Source organism: Rattus norvegicus, chromosome 5, assembly GCF_021556685.1.
Source record: "Rattus norvegicus strain SHRSP/BbbUtx chromosome 5, alternate assembly SHRSP_T2T, whole genome shotgun sequence".
Taxonomy (NCBI): Eukaryota; Metazoa; Chordata; class Mammalia; order Rodentia; family Muridae; genus Rattus; species Rattus norvegicus.
In genome coordinates this window covers 10317721-10340000 of record NC_141538.1, presented here as the reverse complement: position 1 = coordinate 10340000, position 22280 = coordinate 10317721, and the positions used below count along the sequence as shown (strand labels likewise).

General features: G+C 42.9%; 1 protein-coding gene across 34 annotated transcripts in view; it reads right to left on the bottom strand.

The window, feature by feature from the left end:
• Eya1 (EYA transcriptional coactivator and phosphatase 1) overlaps positions 1–22280 on the bottom strand; it is a 308446-nt gene that overhangs the window by 23099 nt on the left and 263067 nt on the right. For all 34 annotated transcript variants that reach the window (XM_087550792.1, XM_087550793.1, XM_087550794.1 and 31 more), the window contains 1 exon segment: positions 20257–20346. In XM_087550792.1, the coding sequence (XP_087406918.1) occupies positions 20257–20346 (90 nt within the window).

Sequence of the window (22280 nt, the reverse complement as noted above, 5' to 3'; positions counted from 1 at the left end):
CATTTTCTTTCTCAAAATGACAACAGACCCCCTTCAGAGACATGAAGTAAGCCAGCAGCCAAGACAGAGAAAAGACTGTTTCTCAGGGTCTCCAAACCTCACACATCGCAATTGATATAGAGTTGGAAATAGAGGCTATGTAAAGGGAAGAGCTATGGAGAGTAAGGGCTTTTAAGCCAGAAGCTTTGAATAAAGGAAAAACAATGTGATAGTAACAGAAGACAGAATTGTATTGAGTTTTTACTGTGTGTGTGTGTGTGTGTGCGCGCGCGCGCGTGTGCAGGCACATGAGTGACACGGAATCTGTGTAAGGGGAAAAGACAACTTGTTAGAGTCTGTTCTGTCCTTCCATCATGCAGCACCAGGGGTCACACGCGGGTCACCAGGTTTGGTGGCAGCAAGTCCTTTACCTCCTGAGGCGTCTCAATAGCCAATAACTAACAGTTAAATTTGATCAGTTATCTATGGAAGCAAATAGCACAAACAACCCCAAGGAGGAATAGGGGTCATTGCAAAGCTAGGATTATCTTTTGCTGAGAAAACTTTATTAGTAATTATTGTATTTGAATATCGCTAAAGCGTAGCCACTTCCTGTGCTGGGGTTGGTTCCTTGCTTTCCAGAAGTGCTGATGCAGCAGGGCTGACCACTCCTCCAAACTCGGTTATGAAAGTATTCTGCATTGGCATTTTGTATACCTTGCAGACCCCTCCAATAATGGGAGATCACTTCATTAGGAGCCAATCCCTCAGCAGGCCTATCATCTCTGATCCCCAAACCCCAAATTCAAATTGTTCCCCAATCTTAGCCTCTTTGAGCCAAGAAGCCACACATGGAACGTTCTATATACTCCTCAGGCAATGAGTCCGCAAGTCAACAGATGAACTTAAAATAATGTATAATATTGCCTTTGGACTAGGTATGACAGGTGTATGTAAAACATTAGTACGTTTTCTGTTTAAACATGGATCATTCCCAAGTTGTCTTACTGCGTACATGCAAATATTCCAAAACTTTGAAAAAAATTAAAGGTCACCGAATGCCTTGGGTTCCACATATTTTTGATAAAGGATGTGTTGCATTCATTACTTGTGCTTCTGAAGAGGCAGGAAAGGTATTTTCATGAGTTTGTGGGAGAAAGTTCAAGGGCATTTAATGCTCTAATTTATAGAGGAGAAATGAAGATGAAAAGTTCAGAGCAGCAGGACTTCCATGGCCTCTTTCTATGTTCTCTCAAGTTCATAAGACACAGACATCTGACCACCATTGTCACTTGGGCTCAGAGTTCTTTGTGGGTTTTGTCAGTTGCTTGAAGCTTAGGGGACACTACCTGGGAAGTGTGTCCTCTAGCACCTGCAGCAAGTAGGCCAAGGGTGTGTGTGACTGTGTTTACTTCTTCTGGCCTTCCATCACTCAGCACAACCTCCAACCCTCTATGTCACCCCCAGGGCCTTGAATGTCTGGCAGGTCAGAGGGCCATGGTCTGGAAGGAGACTCCGTCACACACAAGTTACTGTGTTGTTGGCAGGTGACAAAGTAGATAGAACATGATTATATGTGGTGGGTATGTGGTTTTAGCATGTTTCATTGATAACCAGCACACGGTGAACAGGAGAAAGAGGAAGGCCAAGAGTATAGGTTCAGCTACCATCCCAACAGCAGGGGCTGAGCTGGGGCAGGGAGCAGCTGTCTGAGGGGATGGGTGACCGATTCTTAACTAACCTGACTTGTCTTTCAGAAAACACTAACAATCAAAGAACCCAAGTTTCTCCATCCTCTCTCTGCTTTCTTTCGCTGTGATTCACAGAGGACTAAAAGACATAAAATAAGCAAGCTGCAGGCATTGATCAGGTCCTCAGGCTGTAGCCCTTGAACATTCCTAGAGCCAGGTTGTAAAACGTTCACATGGACAGCTGGGGAACAAGCCAACATACCAGGCCGCAGGACACAGCTCAGGTGCAGGCAGTTGGCACAGGCGGGTCTTTGCTTTTAGGACTTTGCTCCACTGTTTTTCTGCCTTTTTGGTTCCTTCTGTCTTATTCTTGGCATGGCATCTCCAACTGACCTTTTTCTGATCTGTCATCATCTCCGGGTGTCTAAGGGTGGGCCACAGCCTTGTTCTTTTGGATCAAGACCTGGGAATAACTCAGATTTTGTACAGGGCCTCATATGCAAAATATTAACTTATGGCAGAATTTTTCTGCAAATATTTATTCTGCTTTGATACTGTAGTGGTGGTTCTTTTCCCCCAAGCCTTTTGCTTGTACCATAATTATGTAAAAATACACCAAACGATTCAAGCTAGTTTAGGAAAATTAATAAAGAGAATGAAGACAGTTACAATGGGCCTTATTCTCAGTGCCAAGTGAAATGATGTCACTGGCTGCACACTGATGCTCTCTACCTCTGAACGTGAACCTGGAAACACAAACTTGCAGTAAACTGAAGCCCTTGAATAAACTGAGGCTCTAATTGGACGCTGATGCAGTTATAAAAGGCAATGATACATGAATGGTAGAAGCATGTCTTCAGAGAAGTTGTTACCCTGCCCACATTCTTATGACCCAATTGCATTTGTCAGTGTTCCAAATTTACCATGAGAAAACAGACAACTGTCTTGCCGTCCAATTGTTTCAATACCTTCCTGTCTGGATTTAAAATGGAGGAAGTCATTGGATGGCTACCTATTGTTACTGCCCCCTTTTAAATAAAATATTTATTTATTCTACTTTTATGTTTCCATCTTCTCTATATAGTTGTATGGGCACCATGAGTGTGCCTCGTGTCTACAAAGGTCAGAGGAAGGCCTCAGATCCTCTAGAACTAAAATTACAGATGGCTGCATGCTGCTATGTGGGTTCTGAGAACCAGGTCAGCATTCTCTTCGAGAGCAACAGGTGTTCTTAACTGCTGAGCCATCTTGGTGGTCCCATGTCTTGACACCAGCAACCCCTTCTGAGACTAGCTAGAAATGGCCAGGGCTGAGGAATCAGTCCCTGGCCTCTGTGTCCCTTTCTTATCTGCCTCTGAACAGTTATATTCAGAGAGATAAACTCACTATGGAACAATATGGACTACTTGCTTGAGACCTTTGACATCTCCAAGTTGCTAAAAATATTCCTTATATTTCTTAATATGAAAATCCACATATAGTGCAATACCTTAGAGATGAGCCACACCTATGGTCATCGAGCTGCATTTTCACAAATTGTCAATAGTACCTAGCCTCAAAGCAACCAAACCAACAACCCCACAAAACAAGTTTCCCCTGCAGACCTGCTAACGCCAGCTTCACAGGAAGCCTGAATCACGGAGATGGGCTTTCAGGCTGACCCATGTTGGCAGTATGAGAGTGACAAGTTTGGAGGGAGTGATTCTTCTATGGTGACTTTTGGCAATAACTTCTAAGTGCTTGGATATTTTGATAATTTCTTTGGAAAAACACAGTAAGATGAGGACCACAGACGTCTGCTCTCCCAAGACCATCTCTGATTCAGAAGGTCTCAGCAAGGTAGTCCCGAGAGAAGCCCACAGATGAAAGAGGTGAAGGACCCTGCTTCTAATTATCTCAGAACTCGTTGAGTTCCAACACTCTAGGAGTTAGGCGAACCAACTTCTCATTTGCCTTCTTCTGTCTATAAAAAGAGTGTGCTCAGTTGAGTGGTGAATATTTACAGATGCTAATGCAACATCAATGGCTTTCCAGACGTGTGACTTGCACTCCCTTGGCATCACATAGAACAAGCCCAACCCCTAGTGACAGAGTGGACATGAGATCAACAGCCCTTTCACATTGGCACTGGTTAGCAAGGACCTACCTAGCATCTACCTCGGACATGCAAGTGATACTCACTTGCATGTTGCCTGCTGATAAGGGAGTGGCATTGAAGAACAAGGGACTTTTGAAATTTAGCCCCCTGTTGGAGAATTTGTGGACATATAAGACACAGAGTTAAAAGAAACCCAGAAAATATAGATCTTTAAATTCCTGTTCTAAATTATTCACCCAGTATACCATGGGCCTCGATGCATATGTTAAGTCACTATTTCGATTTCAATGATCTGATTTGGTAGAATTATGATGACACAAGTGTGCTAGCCAATGAGAAAGCAGACAGACTTCAAATCTCAGAGGCTGGCAAGAGCAGCTACAGTATCCATTATTGAGTTTGTAGAAAGATACACATTCTGTTTCTTATTGTCTCTCATTCCTGAAACAGCTTTTGGCTACATTTGTGCCTGCCCTTTGCTTCGGGGCTTACCTAAGTGAGCTGGGAATTTTGCTGTGTTTATGTTTGTATTAGGAGGAAGAACTAGATTCTTGGGTTAGAAATCCAAGACTTGATTTATAGCAGCTTTAACGAAGGTAAGCTGTTTGCTATTTTGTTCCAAATGTGCTTGTATTAATAGCCATAAAATACACAGAGATTACAGTACTCACTGAAAGTGCCTACAGATGGCATATTATGGCAAGAGATAGATTGAAGCATTTAAACTCTATGCTGGGTATATGATATAATTGGGATATATATTTATGATCATTAAAATATTTAAAAAAAAGCCTGCCAGCCCTGCCATACTTATTAATAACTAGAAGAAGGAAAACATTTCAAAATTTGATTTGTTTATTAATCCCTTAAAATTTTGTTAATTAAAATAGGATGTCAATTTAATAATACGTCAGCATGTGACTTTTCTAGTCGCAGAGGGATTTCATGAAGATCGTGACTTCTTGGAGGAACAGTCTTACTAAATACGTGTAAGTCTCTCTTGGCCTGGACTTGCTTCTCACCATGAATACCTCCTTTACCACATGATTATATTAAATCTATCTGTCTTTATCCACACTCACAACCTTAGGGTGAAAAGTCTTACTTAATATAAGCCAGAAAGAACTGAAAATAAACTTTTAAGGCAAAGTGGGCTTATTTAAAATGTTCCCATGCCGTGTGCCTAATGTTAATGGATTAATCTAACAGTTATGATATAGCTACACTTAATCTAATGATAGCAATACATAAAATATTTTTCCTTAAAAGTTCAATAAAGGTTTACAGATGGGTACAGCATCCATCTTTAACTTAGGGGGACTTCACACATGCTAAGTTTGTGTAGTGCTGCCGGCTATACAACCTTTTTGGATCAAGCTGTTTTGAACAACAACAAAAGGAGTTTTGTGTATCTATGCTTTGGCACTGATCTTGTATGTAATGGCTGCTGACCATGTACAGCTTCTTTTATTATTCCGTTACTATGAAAGGCTATGGCGTTTACAGCACAGGGTGACATGTTAGTGTCTGAGTCTATAATATGCAATTTTGTCATGAGTTATTGCGTGCATTTTACATTATCTTATGTAACTTAGAGCGTGGTGATCGAAGGCTAAGGCACCAAGCTGAAATACAGAATAAGTGTTATCCACACCACTCGACAAGAGAACTCAGTGCACATTTACTGAAAACCCCACTGGTTAAGTCAACTGGCAGGCCACTCTCCAGCGTGAGCTTTGATTTACTGCTAAACCAATTTCTCCATTTTCAATGGACTTGACCATCAGTTTTGCACACATAATTTGTCACTGGCAGCAGACAGTGTTCTTTGTAAGTCTTGTTTCCTTTCTTTTAGATCTATTATTCCTGCTGAGAGTATGTACTAGGGAGGAATTTTTCACTGTGACACGGACTCAAGGCTTGCTGTGAATAATCACTTTCTCATAAGAGCCATTCTTTACGCTGCAGCCTTGCTGGCAGAGTCTGCAAAAACACCCAGCCCAGGAGGCCTTTTATCCCCCTCCATAGTCACTTTCTTTTTACCCCTGTTGCCACCTGAGGAAAAGGAGTCCCATATGAATATATCTACAAAGTGTTTTATGGCACACTTTAATTTACAAGGAGTTCGTTTGCTGCGTTTGTACCTCAAATGGTAAGCTGCGAACTACAATGGGTGATACCTTAGAGACGGTGTTCTCTTTCCCTCGGTGAGTTTGCAAACGCTTTCTAGCTCTTTGCAACAGATTCGAGTCCACTCTTTCACTATTTATGCCTTCAGATTCACCTTTAGCTGAAAACTGTGTCAATACAACTATTAAAGAAATATTCTCATGTAAGTTTCCTCTTTTGTTGTTGGGTGGGGCTAAATTTTCAAGTTTGAAAGTTTCAAAGAAGCCAGTTTGTCAACCTCAGTTAGCTTAGCCAGCCCGAGAATCTTACAATGGGAAGAAATACTCACTTGTGTCTAAAGGACTATGTGGCTCAGAATAAACAGGCTCTCGTCAGGGTAGCCTCAGCTGACCAGTTTCTACACTAGTCCTAAACCAGGGCTCTCTGATGTGGAATTATTACTGACTCCAGAAAGAAAAACATGTGGAACCGGACACAGGCACTTGAAAGGGGAAAAGGTTCTCTGTGAGTTTCAGGAAGGGGCCGTCATCACCTCCCATCAGTGGGCCCTGAGGGCAGGAGGCCCTCTGAGGGGATTGTCATAAAATACATTCTCTTCCAAGTAGAGTGGGCTTGGAGACCCACCGCCCCAAACCAGCCCGCCTGAGCCTTCTGTTAGAAGACAGTCTTTAGAGGAGAGTAAAGGAGTCGAGCTCCTGTCGGGCTTGGTGAGAGCCCTCCTACCAGATGTATTTCGGTAGTATGAGGAGCCCAGTGAGCTCCAAAACTACTGACAGCCTGAAAGGAAAACTGAGGCAAATTTTGTTCACAGCCATATTTCCACGATCTATAAATCTCTTTCTCTAGGATTAGAGCCACAGATATGTTCAGGTGCTTGTGTTGTTAGGGAAAGATACTGTATTATATATCAATAAAGCATGACTTTGTTACATATTCTCTATGAACCATGGCAGTAGCACTTACATATATAGAGAGCAGAATTCTCTTATTAATTAATAGTCCTGCATGCTATTAACAATGTCTAAAGGGACCTATTTATATCCTGGCCACGAAGTCACAAAAGCGAGTGCCATGCTACCCTTGATGCTCCAGCTTTCTAACATGGAGGATAGCTGAAGAGAATGGGTGCAAGGGGTTGCCACTATTTTTCTCTCAGGGAAGATACCAGAATACTCACATATCCCTGCTATTCTATGCTACAACTTCTGGGGGTTAGGGAAGCAATGCTATATACATCTCCTGTCTCACTTAACTGGTGAGACATCAGAAACATTACATTAGGAATGGCTAGTGCAATCCTGTGCAGACAGACCTTTGAGGGACCCTGCAATGACCCAAAGCTTCCCAGCACAACCTCCTCCCTTCTGTGCGATAAGGAGTAGCCCACTCCTGCAGGAACTGTCAGTCCCTCCTTCCCTAATGATAGCTTTGCCCACAGCTTGTTGCAATGTTCTCTTTCTCCATTCTCTCACTTCCAGACTAAGCTTCTACTGCTTTCTTTCTTTCTGCAAGTCCTCCGATGTCCTCTGCATAACTCCTTTGAGGAACAGTAGCTCTGCCATCGTTGATCCCGTGCTACAGGCAAGACCCTGTGAAGAACTCTTTCTGGCCTTCCTAAAACTGCATCTAACAGACAACAACATGGAGTCCTCTGAGGACAGCTTTGGGTGCCATGCCACATAATAATTTCTGCGGGGGAACACACCATTGCTTTTATATATTCTTTCTCTATATATATTTCTTACCACTGGACCAAGCACGTGGCTACCATTGAACATAGCCTTTCAGGTGGTCTCATCAGGAGAGAAGACCTAATCACAAGCAAATTGATATCATCACTGTGTGGCACCATTAGTATAAAAATGTTTGTAAAAGTAAGACTATCGTCTGATTGGAAGATGATATAATCCCACACAAAAAAATTCATGGAAAATGATTAAAGAGACTGACTCCTCCTCGGCATGTCGGAAATGATGACAGAGAAGCATCTCTCATCCTTGCTGTAGCCTCCCACTAATTCACTGATTCCAAGTTGCTCAATGGTGCTGAGAAGCTTACATTTTCATAGGGGAGAGACATGGGCAACAAGTCCAGATTAGGATGATTTTTTCTCTCATTCAACAATATGTGACAAACCTGTAAAAATAATCAATCAGCTATGTTACTCTTGGTCTGTATCTCGGTTCTTCTGCCTTTATCTCTCTCTTGTATGTGTATGCACACATGTGTGCATGTATGTGCATGATGTGTGTGTATGCACAGGTGTGTGTACACACATACATGTGCAAGAGATTGAACTCAGAGCCTTGTGTGTATTAGACAAATGACCTACTACTGAGCTATCATGATGATTTCTATCACTGTGGTGGTTTTTGTTGTTGTTTGTTTGTTTGCTTGTTTTTTGTTTGTTTGTTTGTTTTTGAGACATGCTGTCTCTAATAGTCCAGACTAGCCTAGAACTCTCAATCCCCCTGCCTCTTCCTCCTGAGTGCTGGGATTGCAGCGTGTCTACTATGCCCACATTTTATTTTGAAAGACTGTGTAACATTTCATTTGGTGCATGTTTTGTACTTTTTAAGCCAAGCAATGGCTGACAGCATTTTCCTGGACTGTTAACTTTAGCAGCATGGCTAAAGTCCATTCCTCCTAATTCTATTTTGAGTACTGAAGATAACCCTTGGTCCACAGGTGCTGCTCCATGAAGGCTGGCATAGACAGTGACTGCAATTCACTATGGTTCCCAAGCTAGGCAGATATTCAACCTTCATTCCGCTGCATCCTCTGAAAGGATTCTAACTGATAATAACTGTCTGGCTCTCCAGCTCTGCTCACTGTATATCGCTGGCTTGCCACACTCACTTCTAGTGCTCCCACCTTTCACTATTGCTCTTCCCACCGAGCCCGAGTGGTAAGTAGTTACTGTTCCTCTTGTCCCTCTAAGGCCTTTATTTGCACTCTCAGCTCCAACCCTACCACAAGGTAACGGACTATCCGTTTCCCTAAAGGTGCTGCCACAGAGTTAATTTGTTTCTTATTTCAACCCACATAAAACTTTAACGTCTTCCCCGAGTTTTTGCAAAGTGTGCCTTGACGGTTTCCAGCAGGCCTTGCCACTTTCAGAGGAGAGCTTGGGCTTAAGCCGTTGACGGGAATATGATTGTGAGTGTGAGTTATTCACCTTAATTCCCTGTAATTTAAATAACATATCATGCACTGGAAGGTCGCCTCCAGTCAATACACTAAAATAATTTCTATCCCCTGAGATCCTGGCATGTTCTTCATACATGCTAACTCGCTGTCTTTGGTGATTAGTTTTCTAAGCTACCTTTACTTTTTTTGTTTAAAGAAACACTTCATCTTCAAGTCCAGTAGGACTGCACTAATAGAGGCTTAAATCTCTAAAAGGGATGGTGTCTTAGACATCTGTTTCCTTTAACTTTGTGGAAATACCCCCACCCCACCCCCCAGAAGGTAATTCTTGGTCACTTACACCAAAGAGGCAGGAGGAGTTGGCAAAAGGACATTACTCAAAAGCAACATCCCCACTCGCGGACCTAGCTGTCCAGCTGCTTACAGGAGAGGAGCTGAGAATGACCAGGGAGAAGAACTGAGTATTTAGAAAGTGCTGTTGGAGGCACCCTCGGAATACTGAGTGAGGCACACATAGAGGCTCCATTGTAGACACACCGAAATGGGAGAAGCCCTCAGGGATGGAGCCGAAACACATTTGTGGGAAGATGGAGGTACGGGCCTTCTCTTGTGCTGTTCAATATCAAAGAAGAAAAAGGAGAGGGGGGGGAGAGGGAGGGGGGAGGGGGAGGGAAGGGGAGAGGGAGGGGGAGGGGGAGGGGGAGAGAGAAATTCCTTTTTCTGTTATGCCAACTCCCTAGGGCATAAGAGTTCACTTTGGTTTTCCAAAGTTCTAGTGCTCTCCCCTGATGGTGATTCAGCACCTGTCAGAATGAAAGGTTGAAACTAGAAGCTGGAGACAGGCAACAATTTTGAAACAAACTGTCTTGGAGGAGCCCACTACTGAAAAGTCATTCTTGTCCTCAAGAAGGACGCTCAACGACAAGAGCACTTCTGTGTGTCAGCAACCCAGCCAGGACTGCCTAACTGCAATCCATCCCTGCTGCCCTTGACTCTTGTCAGCCTGGTGTGAAGGTGACACACAGTGGGACTGCCACACTGTGGGGATGCAGTGCTACACCTGGCTGTACCTCTCTGGCACACTCTGTATCTTCAGACTGTTCACTCTAGCTTCCGTGGCCCTGCATGACAGAAGCATAAGCATGGGCTAGGACTAGACTCTCACTGAAGGTTAGCTACAGTCTCGTAGACTAATCGAGACTAATTGATTAGAGTGTCTTACTGAGTCATTGAATTTCCTGAACCAGGAATTTTCTGAATGTTGCCAAACTACCATTGTGGACAGGCAGCTTCTGCTGAGGTAACTCCTTTCCCCTCCACTCTGCTGCTTTTGAGACATGCTTCCTGCTTGGTATTCTCTGCTAAGCTTTAGATCTCTGTGGTTTCTGGCTTACTGCACATGTCAGGAACATCTTGCACATCCAATGCTTCTAACTCCAATGCAGGCTCTTCCTTCCAAGGCTAGCTCCTACTTTTGAGGTCTATGTCATGGCTTGGTCAGGCTAGAAGTTAGGATTCCTACCCACTAGGCCATATAAACCTATAGATGCTATAGCTGACTTTAGAACAGCTCTCCAGCTTCCTTTGCTTTCTCTTCCCCCTGAGGTAAACCAGGTGATTTCCCACTTAGGTTGCAGATCCCTCTGCCATACAATTTACCTCCACATGTATGGAAAGTTCTATAATAAGCACTCTTGGCTCACATGAAATCTGCTTTCCAAAAGCCCTGCCTAAAACCTTCTCTTCTTTACCATGCTCTGACCTCCTAGGGGTCCTCTGTGCTCTGTACCCACTCAAATTCGGATCCCCAAACCGATGCCATCATGCTGTGTCACTTCCTAGAGAGGTCACGTCTCCTTCCCTCTCAGCTTTACCCCTAGACTGGACCCCACCGGCTCCCACACATTGCCTTCTCCATTGTCACCACCACATGCAATAGGTCCCTTTCCCCTCTGTCTTCACCCAGCCCGTGGGCTTCTTTAGGCCAGACATGACATGGTGGTGCCTGTGCTGTCTCATCCCAGCTCTTGAAATGGTACTCATACATGTGCTGGTTCGTTTCAGCTTGACAGGGCTGAGAATCACCTAGGAGACACACTTCTGAGCAGCTCTATGGAAGAGTTGTAGCTTGGGTGCCTGAGGTGAAAAGACCCTATATGTGGGTGACATCTTTCCATGGACTTATCCTGGACAGAATATAGAGAAGCAAGCTAAGCACCAGCTTTCTTTTCCCTTTGCTTTCTGTTGGCCGATGCAGTGTGACCAGCATCTCAAGCTCCTGTGCTAATGCTGCACCGTCCTGCAAAGGTCAACCGTGAGCTAAAGGAAGCAAGCTCCTTTCCATTGCTTTTATTAGATATTTTATTCTACCAATGAGAGCAGTACAGAGTGAAAAATGTCCGTTATTCTGTATATTGGATTTCTTCAATGCCCCACTGATATTCAGAACGGAGCAAAGACCAGTCAAAGTGAAGTAAGTCTTTATCACTTTGCAGAAGCTGCTAAAATGGCGTTTCTCTGTATCCAACAATGAGAATGCGCATGTGTCTGTCCTCTGAGCTGCCTCCCAGTAATTTCAAAATAGACATGAGATTGCCTGAGTAACTTTGGTTTAGAGATTTGAAAGACAATGAGAAACAAGCATAGCTTTCAAAGCCATTTGGGAAGGAGCAGAATCCAACACTGGGGTTCTTTCCTAAGTCACTTTGTGGCAGCACTGAGAGGCCATTCATTCACTTCATACTGTGCTCAAGATGATGTGCCAGGTTCAGGGACAGATGTGTACAAGTCCGGTGCAAGGCGATTTGAAAAATCCCCTAGATCTCACTTCAGCTTTCCATTTACCTCACCAAGTGGTAATCTACCCCACTCCAGTCATCTGCATATGTAATCCACCCCACTGCCATCATCCATATATGTAATCTGCAGATACTGCAAAAGTTGCATTCCTGGTTTTGATGGAGAATCAATCCATGTCCTTTGATTACCTGAGAAAGCATTCCCAGAAGTCTCATGCCCTCCTGCCCATCTCATCAGAAACTTGAGCCAATCAGCCCACTAGACCTGCTGTGCTGGTGCTATCCACTGGGAGGGCTCTCTGCCTGACTAACTTCAGACCACAAGGCCCTTGCACCTGCTGTAGCCCTTCCAGCAAGTTCCAAAAGCCATCCTTCAAGACATGAATTCTGAAGACAACACATTAAACTTGTCAGCCGAAACAAAGAGTCACAGTCTTGGCCATGAAGACAAGCTCTTCATCATGGTGATGAAATCCAGGTGCAGAGGCCAGAAGTACACCACCAACCCTCATGCAAGTCATGACTAGGAGGACATGTGGCTGGAGCAAGAGAAGGACTCAGTGGTGTACCTAGAATAAGTAGTACTTGCATACTAACCATTGGTAATGGTTTTGGTTGGTTTCTTTGAAATTCTCTATGAGCTTTTTGGACAACAAAACATATATGGTCCACACACTTCATTAACTCAGCCTTAACAGTGTTCTTCATGGAAAAAAAGCAATAGACAGCAATAGCATCTATGACCGCCTCAGTGTTCCCTATGTGCCAAGGCCCACTGTATGTGATTCGCAGGTGTTAGTTAACTCATACAGCGCTCATGGGAACCCTGAGAAGTGTATCACCACCCAGTCTGACATCTGGGAAGGGTAGGTACAGGATGGATAAATTCAAGCTCCATATCTCTAAAACTAACCAAGTTAGCCACATGACATTAGGGCTTTGAGTAAAGGAGAGTAGCATTATGACTATATTCACTTGTGTATTCGTGGAAATGATTCAAGAGAAAGGAAAACATACAGGATGTAGCAAGGAAAGGGAGGAATTTCATAATAAATCCTGCAGTGTTGGGGGAGAAGGTGGTATCTAATCAGGAATAATATCTTCAATGTGTGCTGTGTGTATCTGTGGAACTATCTAGTGGGTTCTATTAATTGGTACCACCGTGTCAATAAAAAATATTAACTACAGAAAATAACAATTTACAAAGCAAATAATCTGTCATTCCATTATCCAGAAACAAATCGGTTGTTACAGAAATTATTACTTTTCATATTTTAATGAATGAAATCCTTTTATTTTTATATGCATACCTTAATTTCTTAAGCCCTAAACTAGAACCATGGTAATTATCATTTCATGTCATAGCTCTTTCTAAATAAATCGTTCTGACAGTGAAGTTTTGTGGTATGACTTTTAAAAGGATAATTTCAAAGTTTAAGATTTTAACTATTTTTAAGATAGTGATGAACCTACATTTGCTTTTCAAATTCAGATTTTCAGATTGTAAAAACAGAGGTGCTGGACTGAGGGTGTGGTTAAACTGTAGAGTGCTTGGCTAACATACCTGGCACCACGAGTTCCTCGTACCACACAGACATGACTAGACCTCACTCTAAACCAATTTGAAACAAATGGACAAGGAATATAAAGAAAGCCTTCTATGTAATGAATTTTGTGTAAGTAGCTCAGAGTTCAAGTGGACAGTCAATCATCTCTGGCCTCAAGGGACTTCCGACTGAATTATAGAGAAGGACATAGAAGGCCACAGAAGTAAAAATCACTAAGAACTTCTGTAGCAAGAAAGATCTCCTCCTACCTCTGCCAAGCCCTGCCCCAGCTTTATCTGCGGGAATTAAACCGTCCCTTCCCTATGATCAGCCCGGGTCTTTGTTCAGGCCATATTCCTCTGCTTCCTTGCTCTGTACTGTGGCTTTCCTTTCTTCTGAATCATTCCTCGGAGCACACAGTGTGTTCCTAACTATCTTACATTTAACACCTCGGTTGGAGGATAGGGAAGTGGCTCAGTGGGTAAAAGCACTTGGCACACAGCTGTGAGAACTGGAGGCAGGCCCTCGGCACCCATGTAGATGCTGAGCAGGACAGTTCACCTAGAACCCAAGGATGTGAGAGGCTGAGGAAGAACCACCCTTGGAAGGTTTGCTGCCTCAATTAGTTGAACTGAAGAGTGAGAGACCTTGCCCCAGTACGTAAGAAAGAGAATGACTGAAGCAGAGTCTTGTATCAGCTCTGGTCTTCACGTTCATATGCACACACATGCATAGCAATGCACTAACAAGCAAAGCACATAAATGCACTGAAGAGCAAAAACCCTAAGCGGGCATCTCTTGATGCTATTACCCCCCACCCCCACCCCCACACACATTCTACCATGTCCACATCTTGTTTCCATGGAAACTCTCAGCCTTCTTATCTTTCTCTTCTGTCTCTTTCAGGTCAGGCTCCTGTCTTCCTGCTCACTGAAATGCACCTTATCAGATCTCCCAGCAGCCAACTTCCCAGTCGCACCAGGACCACTCTGTTCATCTTATATCCCAGGCAGCATACAACACAGGAACACCCCCTATTCTGGAAAGTTCTTGAATGCTGATTCCACAGGTCTTTTGTACAGGTCGTATGTTCCTGCCTGCCTCACTGGCTGGTCCTTTCAATTTTCTTTGGAGCTCCTGTTCCTAGCTGGCAGAGTGCCTAAAACTCAGTCTTTGGCTTCTTTCTCAATTTACACTCCACCCCACCATGGGATATATCACCTGGTCCTCATGATTTTTATCATTTCTCAAACTATACTTTCAAATTTGCCTCTCTCTGCTGACATCTAAACCCGCATGTTTCTCTGCCATTTCTGGATAATTAAACTTCCTGTGCTCATTGCAGAAGACATGACTCCCCACCCCATGCACACCTCCCGCCATGCAGACCTACTCTTCCTCTTCCTCTTTCTCAGATATGGATCCACACTTTTAAGACTCAGGTTAAAAGAAAACAAACAAACAAAGCAGTCCTTAGAGACTCTGTCCCCTCTCCACTAGCACCAACACCACCACTTCCACCAAGATGCACTGTGAATCCTGTGCCACCCAACGGGATCAGAACTGTGACAGGCTTAGCTCTGGTGACCCTGTGGCTGCCAACATTTTGAACTAGTTCTGCTGTACTCGGCATTCTTTCTTCACTTGATAGAGAGGCTCATTTTCTTTAAAGTATGATGCTATTCCATCCAGTCCATGTTTAAAAGACTCCAGTGGTTCCCCAGTGCAATTATAAAGACTTCACCCCAATCACAGAGTGATTGACTCTTAACTTTTTGACAGATATCAAATTATCAAAGCATTCGAATACATCTATTTTAGATAAAATAAAAGTCTTATGAGAAATTGGGAATAAATAAGAACAATAAACATTTTAGTAAGAATAACAGATAATGTAAAAGCTTTGTTGTTCATACAGGTAATACAGGTAAAACAAATTCAGTATAATTTACGGTGTTAACAATCATCTGTTGCTGATAAAAATTGTCCTTCCCTAAACAGAGGGTTTCTAGTACCCTAAACTAGAAACATGGGCCAACCAAGTATTCTTGCTGGGGAAGGAAGCAAGAATAAATGTTTTGTTCTAAAAATGCAGATGAATTTAACTTAACAAAACTTACTTTTTGTTTGTTTGTTTGTTTGTTTGTTTGTTTGTGTTTGAGACAGGGTTTCTGTGTAGCCATGACTGTCCTGGAACTTGCTTTGTGGATGAAGCTGGCCTTGAAGTCAGAAATCTGCCTGCCTATGTCTCCTGAGTGCTGGGATTAAAGGACTACCCCACCTAGAACTTAATAATCAACATGTGCATTGGCTACCAGGAAGGATGTTAACAGAGTTAAAGTAATGTAGTTCCTTACATTTTATCTGCAGACCCCAAAGGCTATGTACAGAGCTGAAAATGTGTGTGTGTGTGTGTGTGTGTGTGTGTGTGTGTGTGTGCATGCGCGCACGTGTGCGCATGCAATGTAGCGGGACATTTATGTTTGGCATGTAACTATTGGCTGACCCACGCATTTTTCTTCAGTTACTTTGGGCTCATGAGAATAATTAAACACAGAAACCAGCTTGGCTCATTTCTGCATGCCCTCTTCATCGGTACCCAAGAAGCCCTTTCTCTGGCTGCTAAAAAACCCAAGGCTTCCAGCACCCACAAAGCTGTTGCTGGGCACCGGAGCGTCTATTTATAGGGAAAAGTATTTTCTAGGTGAATTATATTTCTCAAACTCAAAGAAGTCAGCTTCTGAATTCAGCGGTCCACGCTTTTCGAGGCGCACTCCAGTGTACCATCCATGCTTCATTTGCAGTCACTCAATACTGCCATGACTGGACAGTTTGAAGAAAGATCCTTTTCCCAATAAAAATAAATGTGTAAATAAGATATACTAAGATAGTTGCCAAATAACACAAGCTTTAGAAGAATAAAACTTATCTTTCTAAACTTATCCATTTAAAGGCTGACTTAAACTAAGGTACATGTGAATCTTTACAAGACAAAGCTCCTGGTACCCTCTGGTGTCATCGGGCACTGTCTACAAGTTCTTCACATTGATCTCTGATTCATCAAACCCGACCATAGTGAGGCCAGAGCCTCTGTTCTTTATTTTTTGAAACAGGGTACCAGCAAGGATTATAAGTATAGGTATTTTTAAAAACCACAGGCGAACTGACCTAGACAGGAGTCGAAGTATTTGTACCAGGTATCTGTACAGCAGAAATCAACTGGACCGCCACATCTGTCTCAGGTTTCTACTGCTGTTATAGACACCATGGCCATAAGAATCTTGGGGGAGAGAGGATTTACTTTAGCTCACAACTCTCAGATCACACTCTATCCTGACTGAGGGAACTGAAGCAGAGGCCATGGAGGGATGCTGCTCACTGCCTTGCTATCCAAGACCTGCTCTACCCAGCACCACCTGCCCAGGGGTGGCGCCATCTCCAATGAGCCGGACTCTCCCATATCACTTATTAATCAAGAAAATGCTCCATGGACTTGCCCAAGGGCCAATCTCCCAGAGGAATTTTCTCAATTAGGTTCCCTCTCCTCAGATAAAGCTGGCCTATGTCAGATTAACAACAAATTCTAATCAGGACACCCAACTGAACAACGCATTAGGGAGCTGATGAGTAGTGCAGGCAATGACCTCATATGCTGTGCTCCCAGATGTCGGGACAGGTTTCCATCTCCTAGACTTCATCTCTCTAGGGGTAACACATGAAGTCTGTTCCTGCCTACTCCTGAGAGACGCCAGATGGAGGCCACATATCGGCATGGCGGACCCTGGTAGTGAATATTACACAGCACCGAGAGAAAGCTCAGGAGGGACTGCAATGCCTCGTTTCTATTGAGACATCAGTATCTGCACCAATGTTCCCTTTTAAATGCAGGAAGTTCCAGCAGATGAGTTCACAGGATGCAGCATGGATCCCACATGGCTGCTATTGGACCTGTCTGCAGAGGGTCTTTGAGTACAAAGTCAACAGAGAGAACTACTTTCTCTGTACTGTTAGAAAGTCACACATTCTAAAGAAGCTCTGGTTCCAGTGTCATTTACAAACAAAATGGCTTCTATATATGTGCCATCGGATTGCATGTGGAGACTTTCTGTATAGTGATAGATGGCCATCTGTCCAGTCAGGAATCAGAAGTCAGAGGCATGCTTAGTAACTAGTGTTTCTGCCTGCTTCTGCCAGGGAAAGTATTATTTCCAATGATAGTTAGGTCTCCCTCACATTCTTGTTCCTTAAAACATCAGACATTTTTAACGATACAAAGACACCAAACTTTTCTTTCTAATTTATTTTCCTGATGCATCAGTGGAATTAACATGAATTTTGATATTTTAACTAAAAAGGACACTGAGATGGCAAGACTTCAGAACTAAACAGCGTTATTAGGTACATTACCTTTCAGAGCTCCCGATGGTGTTTCTGAATGTCTTTAAAAGTCATTCCCTAAGTCTTTTAAATCAGACCCTAGTGGATACCATGTGCCCATACTCTGAGGTACGACCCATGTGGCTGAAAGCCCCCTCCCATATTTCATCTTATTAAGCAACTATGAGCTGAACATGCAGAGGGCAGCTAGAGGAAAGCCCGGGTGTCAGAGGAAGTAAAGGCACTGTCAGTAACCAGGGTTCAGGTATGACGCTGTAGGCCTGACCACGGCTTATCCAGCTCCTCAAAGTCTCATGTCACAGATGGTCAGAGACCATCTATGTGGAAATGGTCCTGTCATTGTGTCTATTAAAATGTGGGCGTTGCTCACTCCACACACTGCAACGTGTGTGAAATCAGGCACTGCCCATTGCTGCTGCCTGAGAAGATCATTTTGGCTTTCTTAAGAGTCTTGCCAAAGGAATATTTTTTACTTCTTTTAGTCAAAGAAATTTGTGTTTGCAGTGACTGGTACCAGGTTTGCTGAGTTAAAAAAAATGTAAAAGTTAAGACTGTGTGAGTGTACGAACCAACTTATTTTAAAATGATATACAAATCTAGAGAAAATAATGTCCATGGAGGGGTTAACGAATCTGTCACAGCTGCGTATTATTGTGGAATAAAACAACTGAGAAAGCTACTTGCACCAGGCCTGGAACTGGGAAATATTTTCATTATCATTTTATGTATGTGGCTGAATTACATGCTCAGTCTCTCTTGTTCCTCTAGTAAGAAGTAACACGCACGCAAGAGCAGATCCTGGCAGTCCACACGCTTCAAAGAACAGGCGAAAGTTTTTCAATACCCACATCCTTAAATTAGAACTTCGAGTGTGCGCTTTAAAGATATTTGAGTGCTATTTCAGTCTCCCTCTGTTCTTCAGTGAAATAATGCAAATTAAACAAAGAAAAAAAATCTGTATTAAATCAAAACTGAGTTTGGAAGCTTTCATAAAAACCATAATAAATCATATCATAAATTATTACTTCGCTTAACTCCTCGTTTTTGCTGCACCATTTGGCACTTGTAACAGGGCAGAATTCTGAATCAAGAGCAAAGCCTTGTCTTGATGGCTGCACAGACAGAAGTGAGCAGGAGCACGGGGGACAAGGTTCCATTTAGCAAAAAAACGCCAGCCTCGCCAGTGTCCTCAGAGAGAGATGGAAATCCGGGTAGAGAATTTTAACCGGCTGGTAAAATATGGAGTTTTTGTGTTGCCCTCTCACAAAGTGCAAGATGCCCACAAATCAAAAACGGGTTTTGAAAATAAGTGTTGATTATGAAGCCTTTATAAAGGTAATTGTGGAGTTGCCACTCTGAGGGAATTTCCCCCACGAGAAATCACTAAGGCTTCCATGTCATTTCCTCGGGGAAAGCAAACAGTCAAGAATGTGAAAATTAAAAATCGCATTTTACTTTGAAATATAAAAATAAATATATCTCCAAGGAATGAGAAAAAAATCGAGTACATTTAAATCATTTTATTGCACTGGAAGCTGCCAATTCGCCTGTGAGTTGTTTCAGTGCGGATGAAAAGAAATCAAAATACAGGACAGATGTTGAACAAACCGCATTTAAGTTCCGTCGCATGCTGGCTTTTTCCAAGTGATTTTGGCTCCTCTACTAAATAAGGTGCATTTTGCTTGATTTTGGGAAGGGAAACATGAGGAAATATTTAAAGGCCAATTGCTGCCAATTAACTTTGATCAGTAAAAGTTCTATTTGAATCTTTGAGATTCTTGTCCTGTCTGAAATAACATACGTTTACAGAACCTAGCAAAGCAACAAGTTGATGATTAATGCCTGTTGGCGGCCCTGCCACAAGCTTGCTTAGCAGTAAGAGTTAAATAAACAACTGTCCGTGAAGGAAGCAGGCAGCGCGGTTACAGTCATGTTTTGCCGTGGTGGAGATAGGTAAGAACAATGCCCTTCTTTGTTAGGAAGGCCACTAACTACAATCTCAACTCTCGCCGTCAGTCGCAGTCAGTCAGACAGCTTAGAGACATTCCCCCCATAAAATGAGCTGCAGTTAAGACATGAGATGTCCTAGCAGTCCAAACAGCATGGGCCTGGTGCAAGCAATGTCCAAATATCCACCACCGGACAGAAAAGCACAGCAAGAGATCGGTAGGGACCATACAGGCAACCGCATAACTCCTGCCAGTGTTTAAGGACACACATCTCCACGGTGCTTATGAAACCAAGACTTAGAAAGCTTCCGAGAGTCATGCTTGATACTTAGGAATCTTGTCATCAAACTTTAATAATGTAGGGTCCAACTTCAAATAGCATGAAGAGGAAGCCCCTTGCCCTAAAAGCACTTTGTCTCAATATTCTAATTACATATTTTAAAAGAGCAAGATCCAATAATTTCTCCAGAACCAATCACTTATTTTCAGATACGTTCTAAAACAATTCCGACTTACTTCTAGGTCATTGAAAAATAGATGTGTGTCTGCCAAGTTGAAAATCATCTCTTCCATTCGCAGTCCAAGGGAAACAGAAGTAGGCGGATCCTAAAAGGAGAATTGTACAGGTCAGGAATTTGTATGGTCATTTCGTTTCACAGGGAGGCAGTGACTGGAAAGGTGGAGAGCATGTGCCATTTCAGGAGAGCCGGAAGTCAGCTCAGCCATGTTGTGAATTGTTGATTCTACGTGGAGGCTTCAGGGACCTCCTATAGGAAAGGAGCTCCAAGTACATACGTTACTAAGCATCATAAAGAAAAAGCTTGCAGTCAAGTGTAGGGGTCTTAGACAGATGAAGTAGAGGGAATTTATGCCACGATCCGTAAAGAATATCTGCACTTACTATCCAAATATCAGAAAATACAGTCTAGATTATGTTCAGAGAGGCAACATAGGTGATAAGTCACCTTCATGTTTGCGTGTAATCAGACTGCCTGCCAGACTCAAGTCTACTCAACAAAGGAAGTGGTGGCTTGTCTGACCACTTGGTGTCATGATCAGCTGGAACACGTCCAGGCACCACATAGTCAGTACCATACGGAAGGAAGTACTAAGCCAAGCGGATCCAGTCACTGCTTTACAATGCTTCAGGTCCTGGACAGTCCATCTGTCCTAACACCTCTATCTTAATAATATCTACTGGCAATGATGAACTTGGGGGGACATGGAGATAGTGTTATTTTTTATGATGATACTACATTTTTAATATGTGAAATTCCAGAACCAATATGCTTTCTGGTTATGATCATTTAATCTAAGTAGAAAAATTCTAGTTAGAAAGTATTACAATGAATATATTTAATCAGTTTCTAAAGCTTTTATTGGCACTCCAATAACCACTTTGTGTATACTATTTTAGCTTTTTCCAAAGAACAGTAATTTCTTATAGTAATATCATGTAATTGTATTTTATTACTTCAATAAACATTTGGAATAAATACAGAGTCTACCTAACAGGAGAACTGTAAATATACAAATTATTCCTTCAGGTGGGCCACCCTTGCAGCAGGGGGTAACCTGTGTCTCATTCTTTGAGTCAAGAATCTAAAATTCAAAGAAACAGTGTCCCCTCTATCATGGAGGACAAGCACTGCACTCCTTGCACTATTTACACATTCTGTTGCTGATCTCGAGACCTGCTGACAGCTTTGAACACTGTCCACGAGTAACGCATGTCCTGGAGGATCTACCACAGGACTCAGCAACTCCTTCTTTGGAGCCTGTACCAAGCATAGACAAGGAGCCCCAGAGTGACCAGCTAGTGTCTTCTGCTTTCCCATGGGATAACAGAGCAACAATCACAATTAGAGTCTTGCCTCTCAATTTGCCACGATTGCACCATCTCTATACACTTAGCAGAGAAAAGGAAGCTGGGAAGGAAGGATGGGACTTAGACCGCTCTCTTCTCAGGAAAATCTGCTGAGCAGGTGTGACTCTATCCTACTAGCACCACCCACTTTGCTAGCTCCGCCCACATTGTTAGATCTACCCAGCACTGGTTACTTCCTACCTTTGTAGTGATAGACAGGAAGTTGCAAATGTGGAAGGATGGTAGCCCTAGCCTCTCCTGCTCTGCTAATTGACTGACAGTGGAAAAGAGACAGAAGGCAGTACAGTGGAGGGTTGGAGAAATGAAAGCACCTCCCACACACTTCTGGTCAGGTCATTTGGACTGTTTGCATTCCTGACATCTTCCTTGTTTAATGCCTCCTAATATCTAAGCAAGGTCTCATGTTGTACAAGGATGTAAATACAGTTCACAAGTAAGTAAAACAAGCAACTAACTCATTTACTCTTGGTTCAGAGGAAACTGTGCACACAGATTCTGTCAATACATATCCCAGAAGAAACCAGAACAGAACTGATTAGCTAGGACAGGTCAAACAGGTGTTTCTAAAACAGAACATCAGACTGTGGTGTACAGAGGCCCTAGACCACTGGTTCTCAATCTTCCTAATGCTATGACCCTTTAACACACCTCT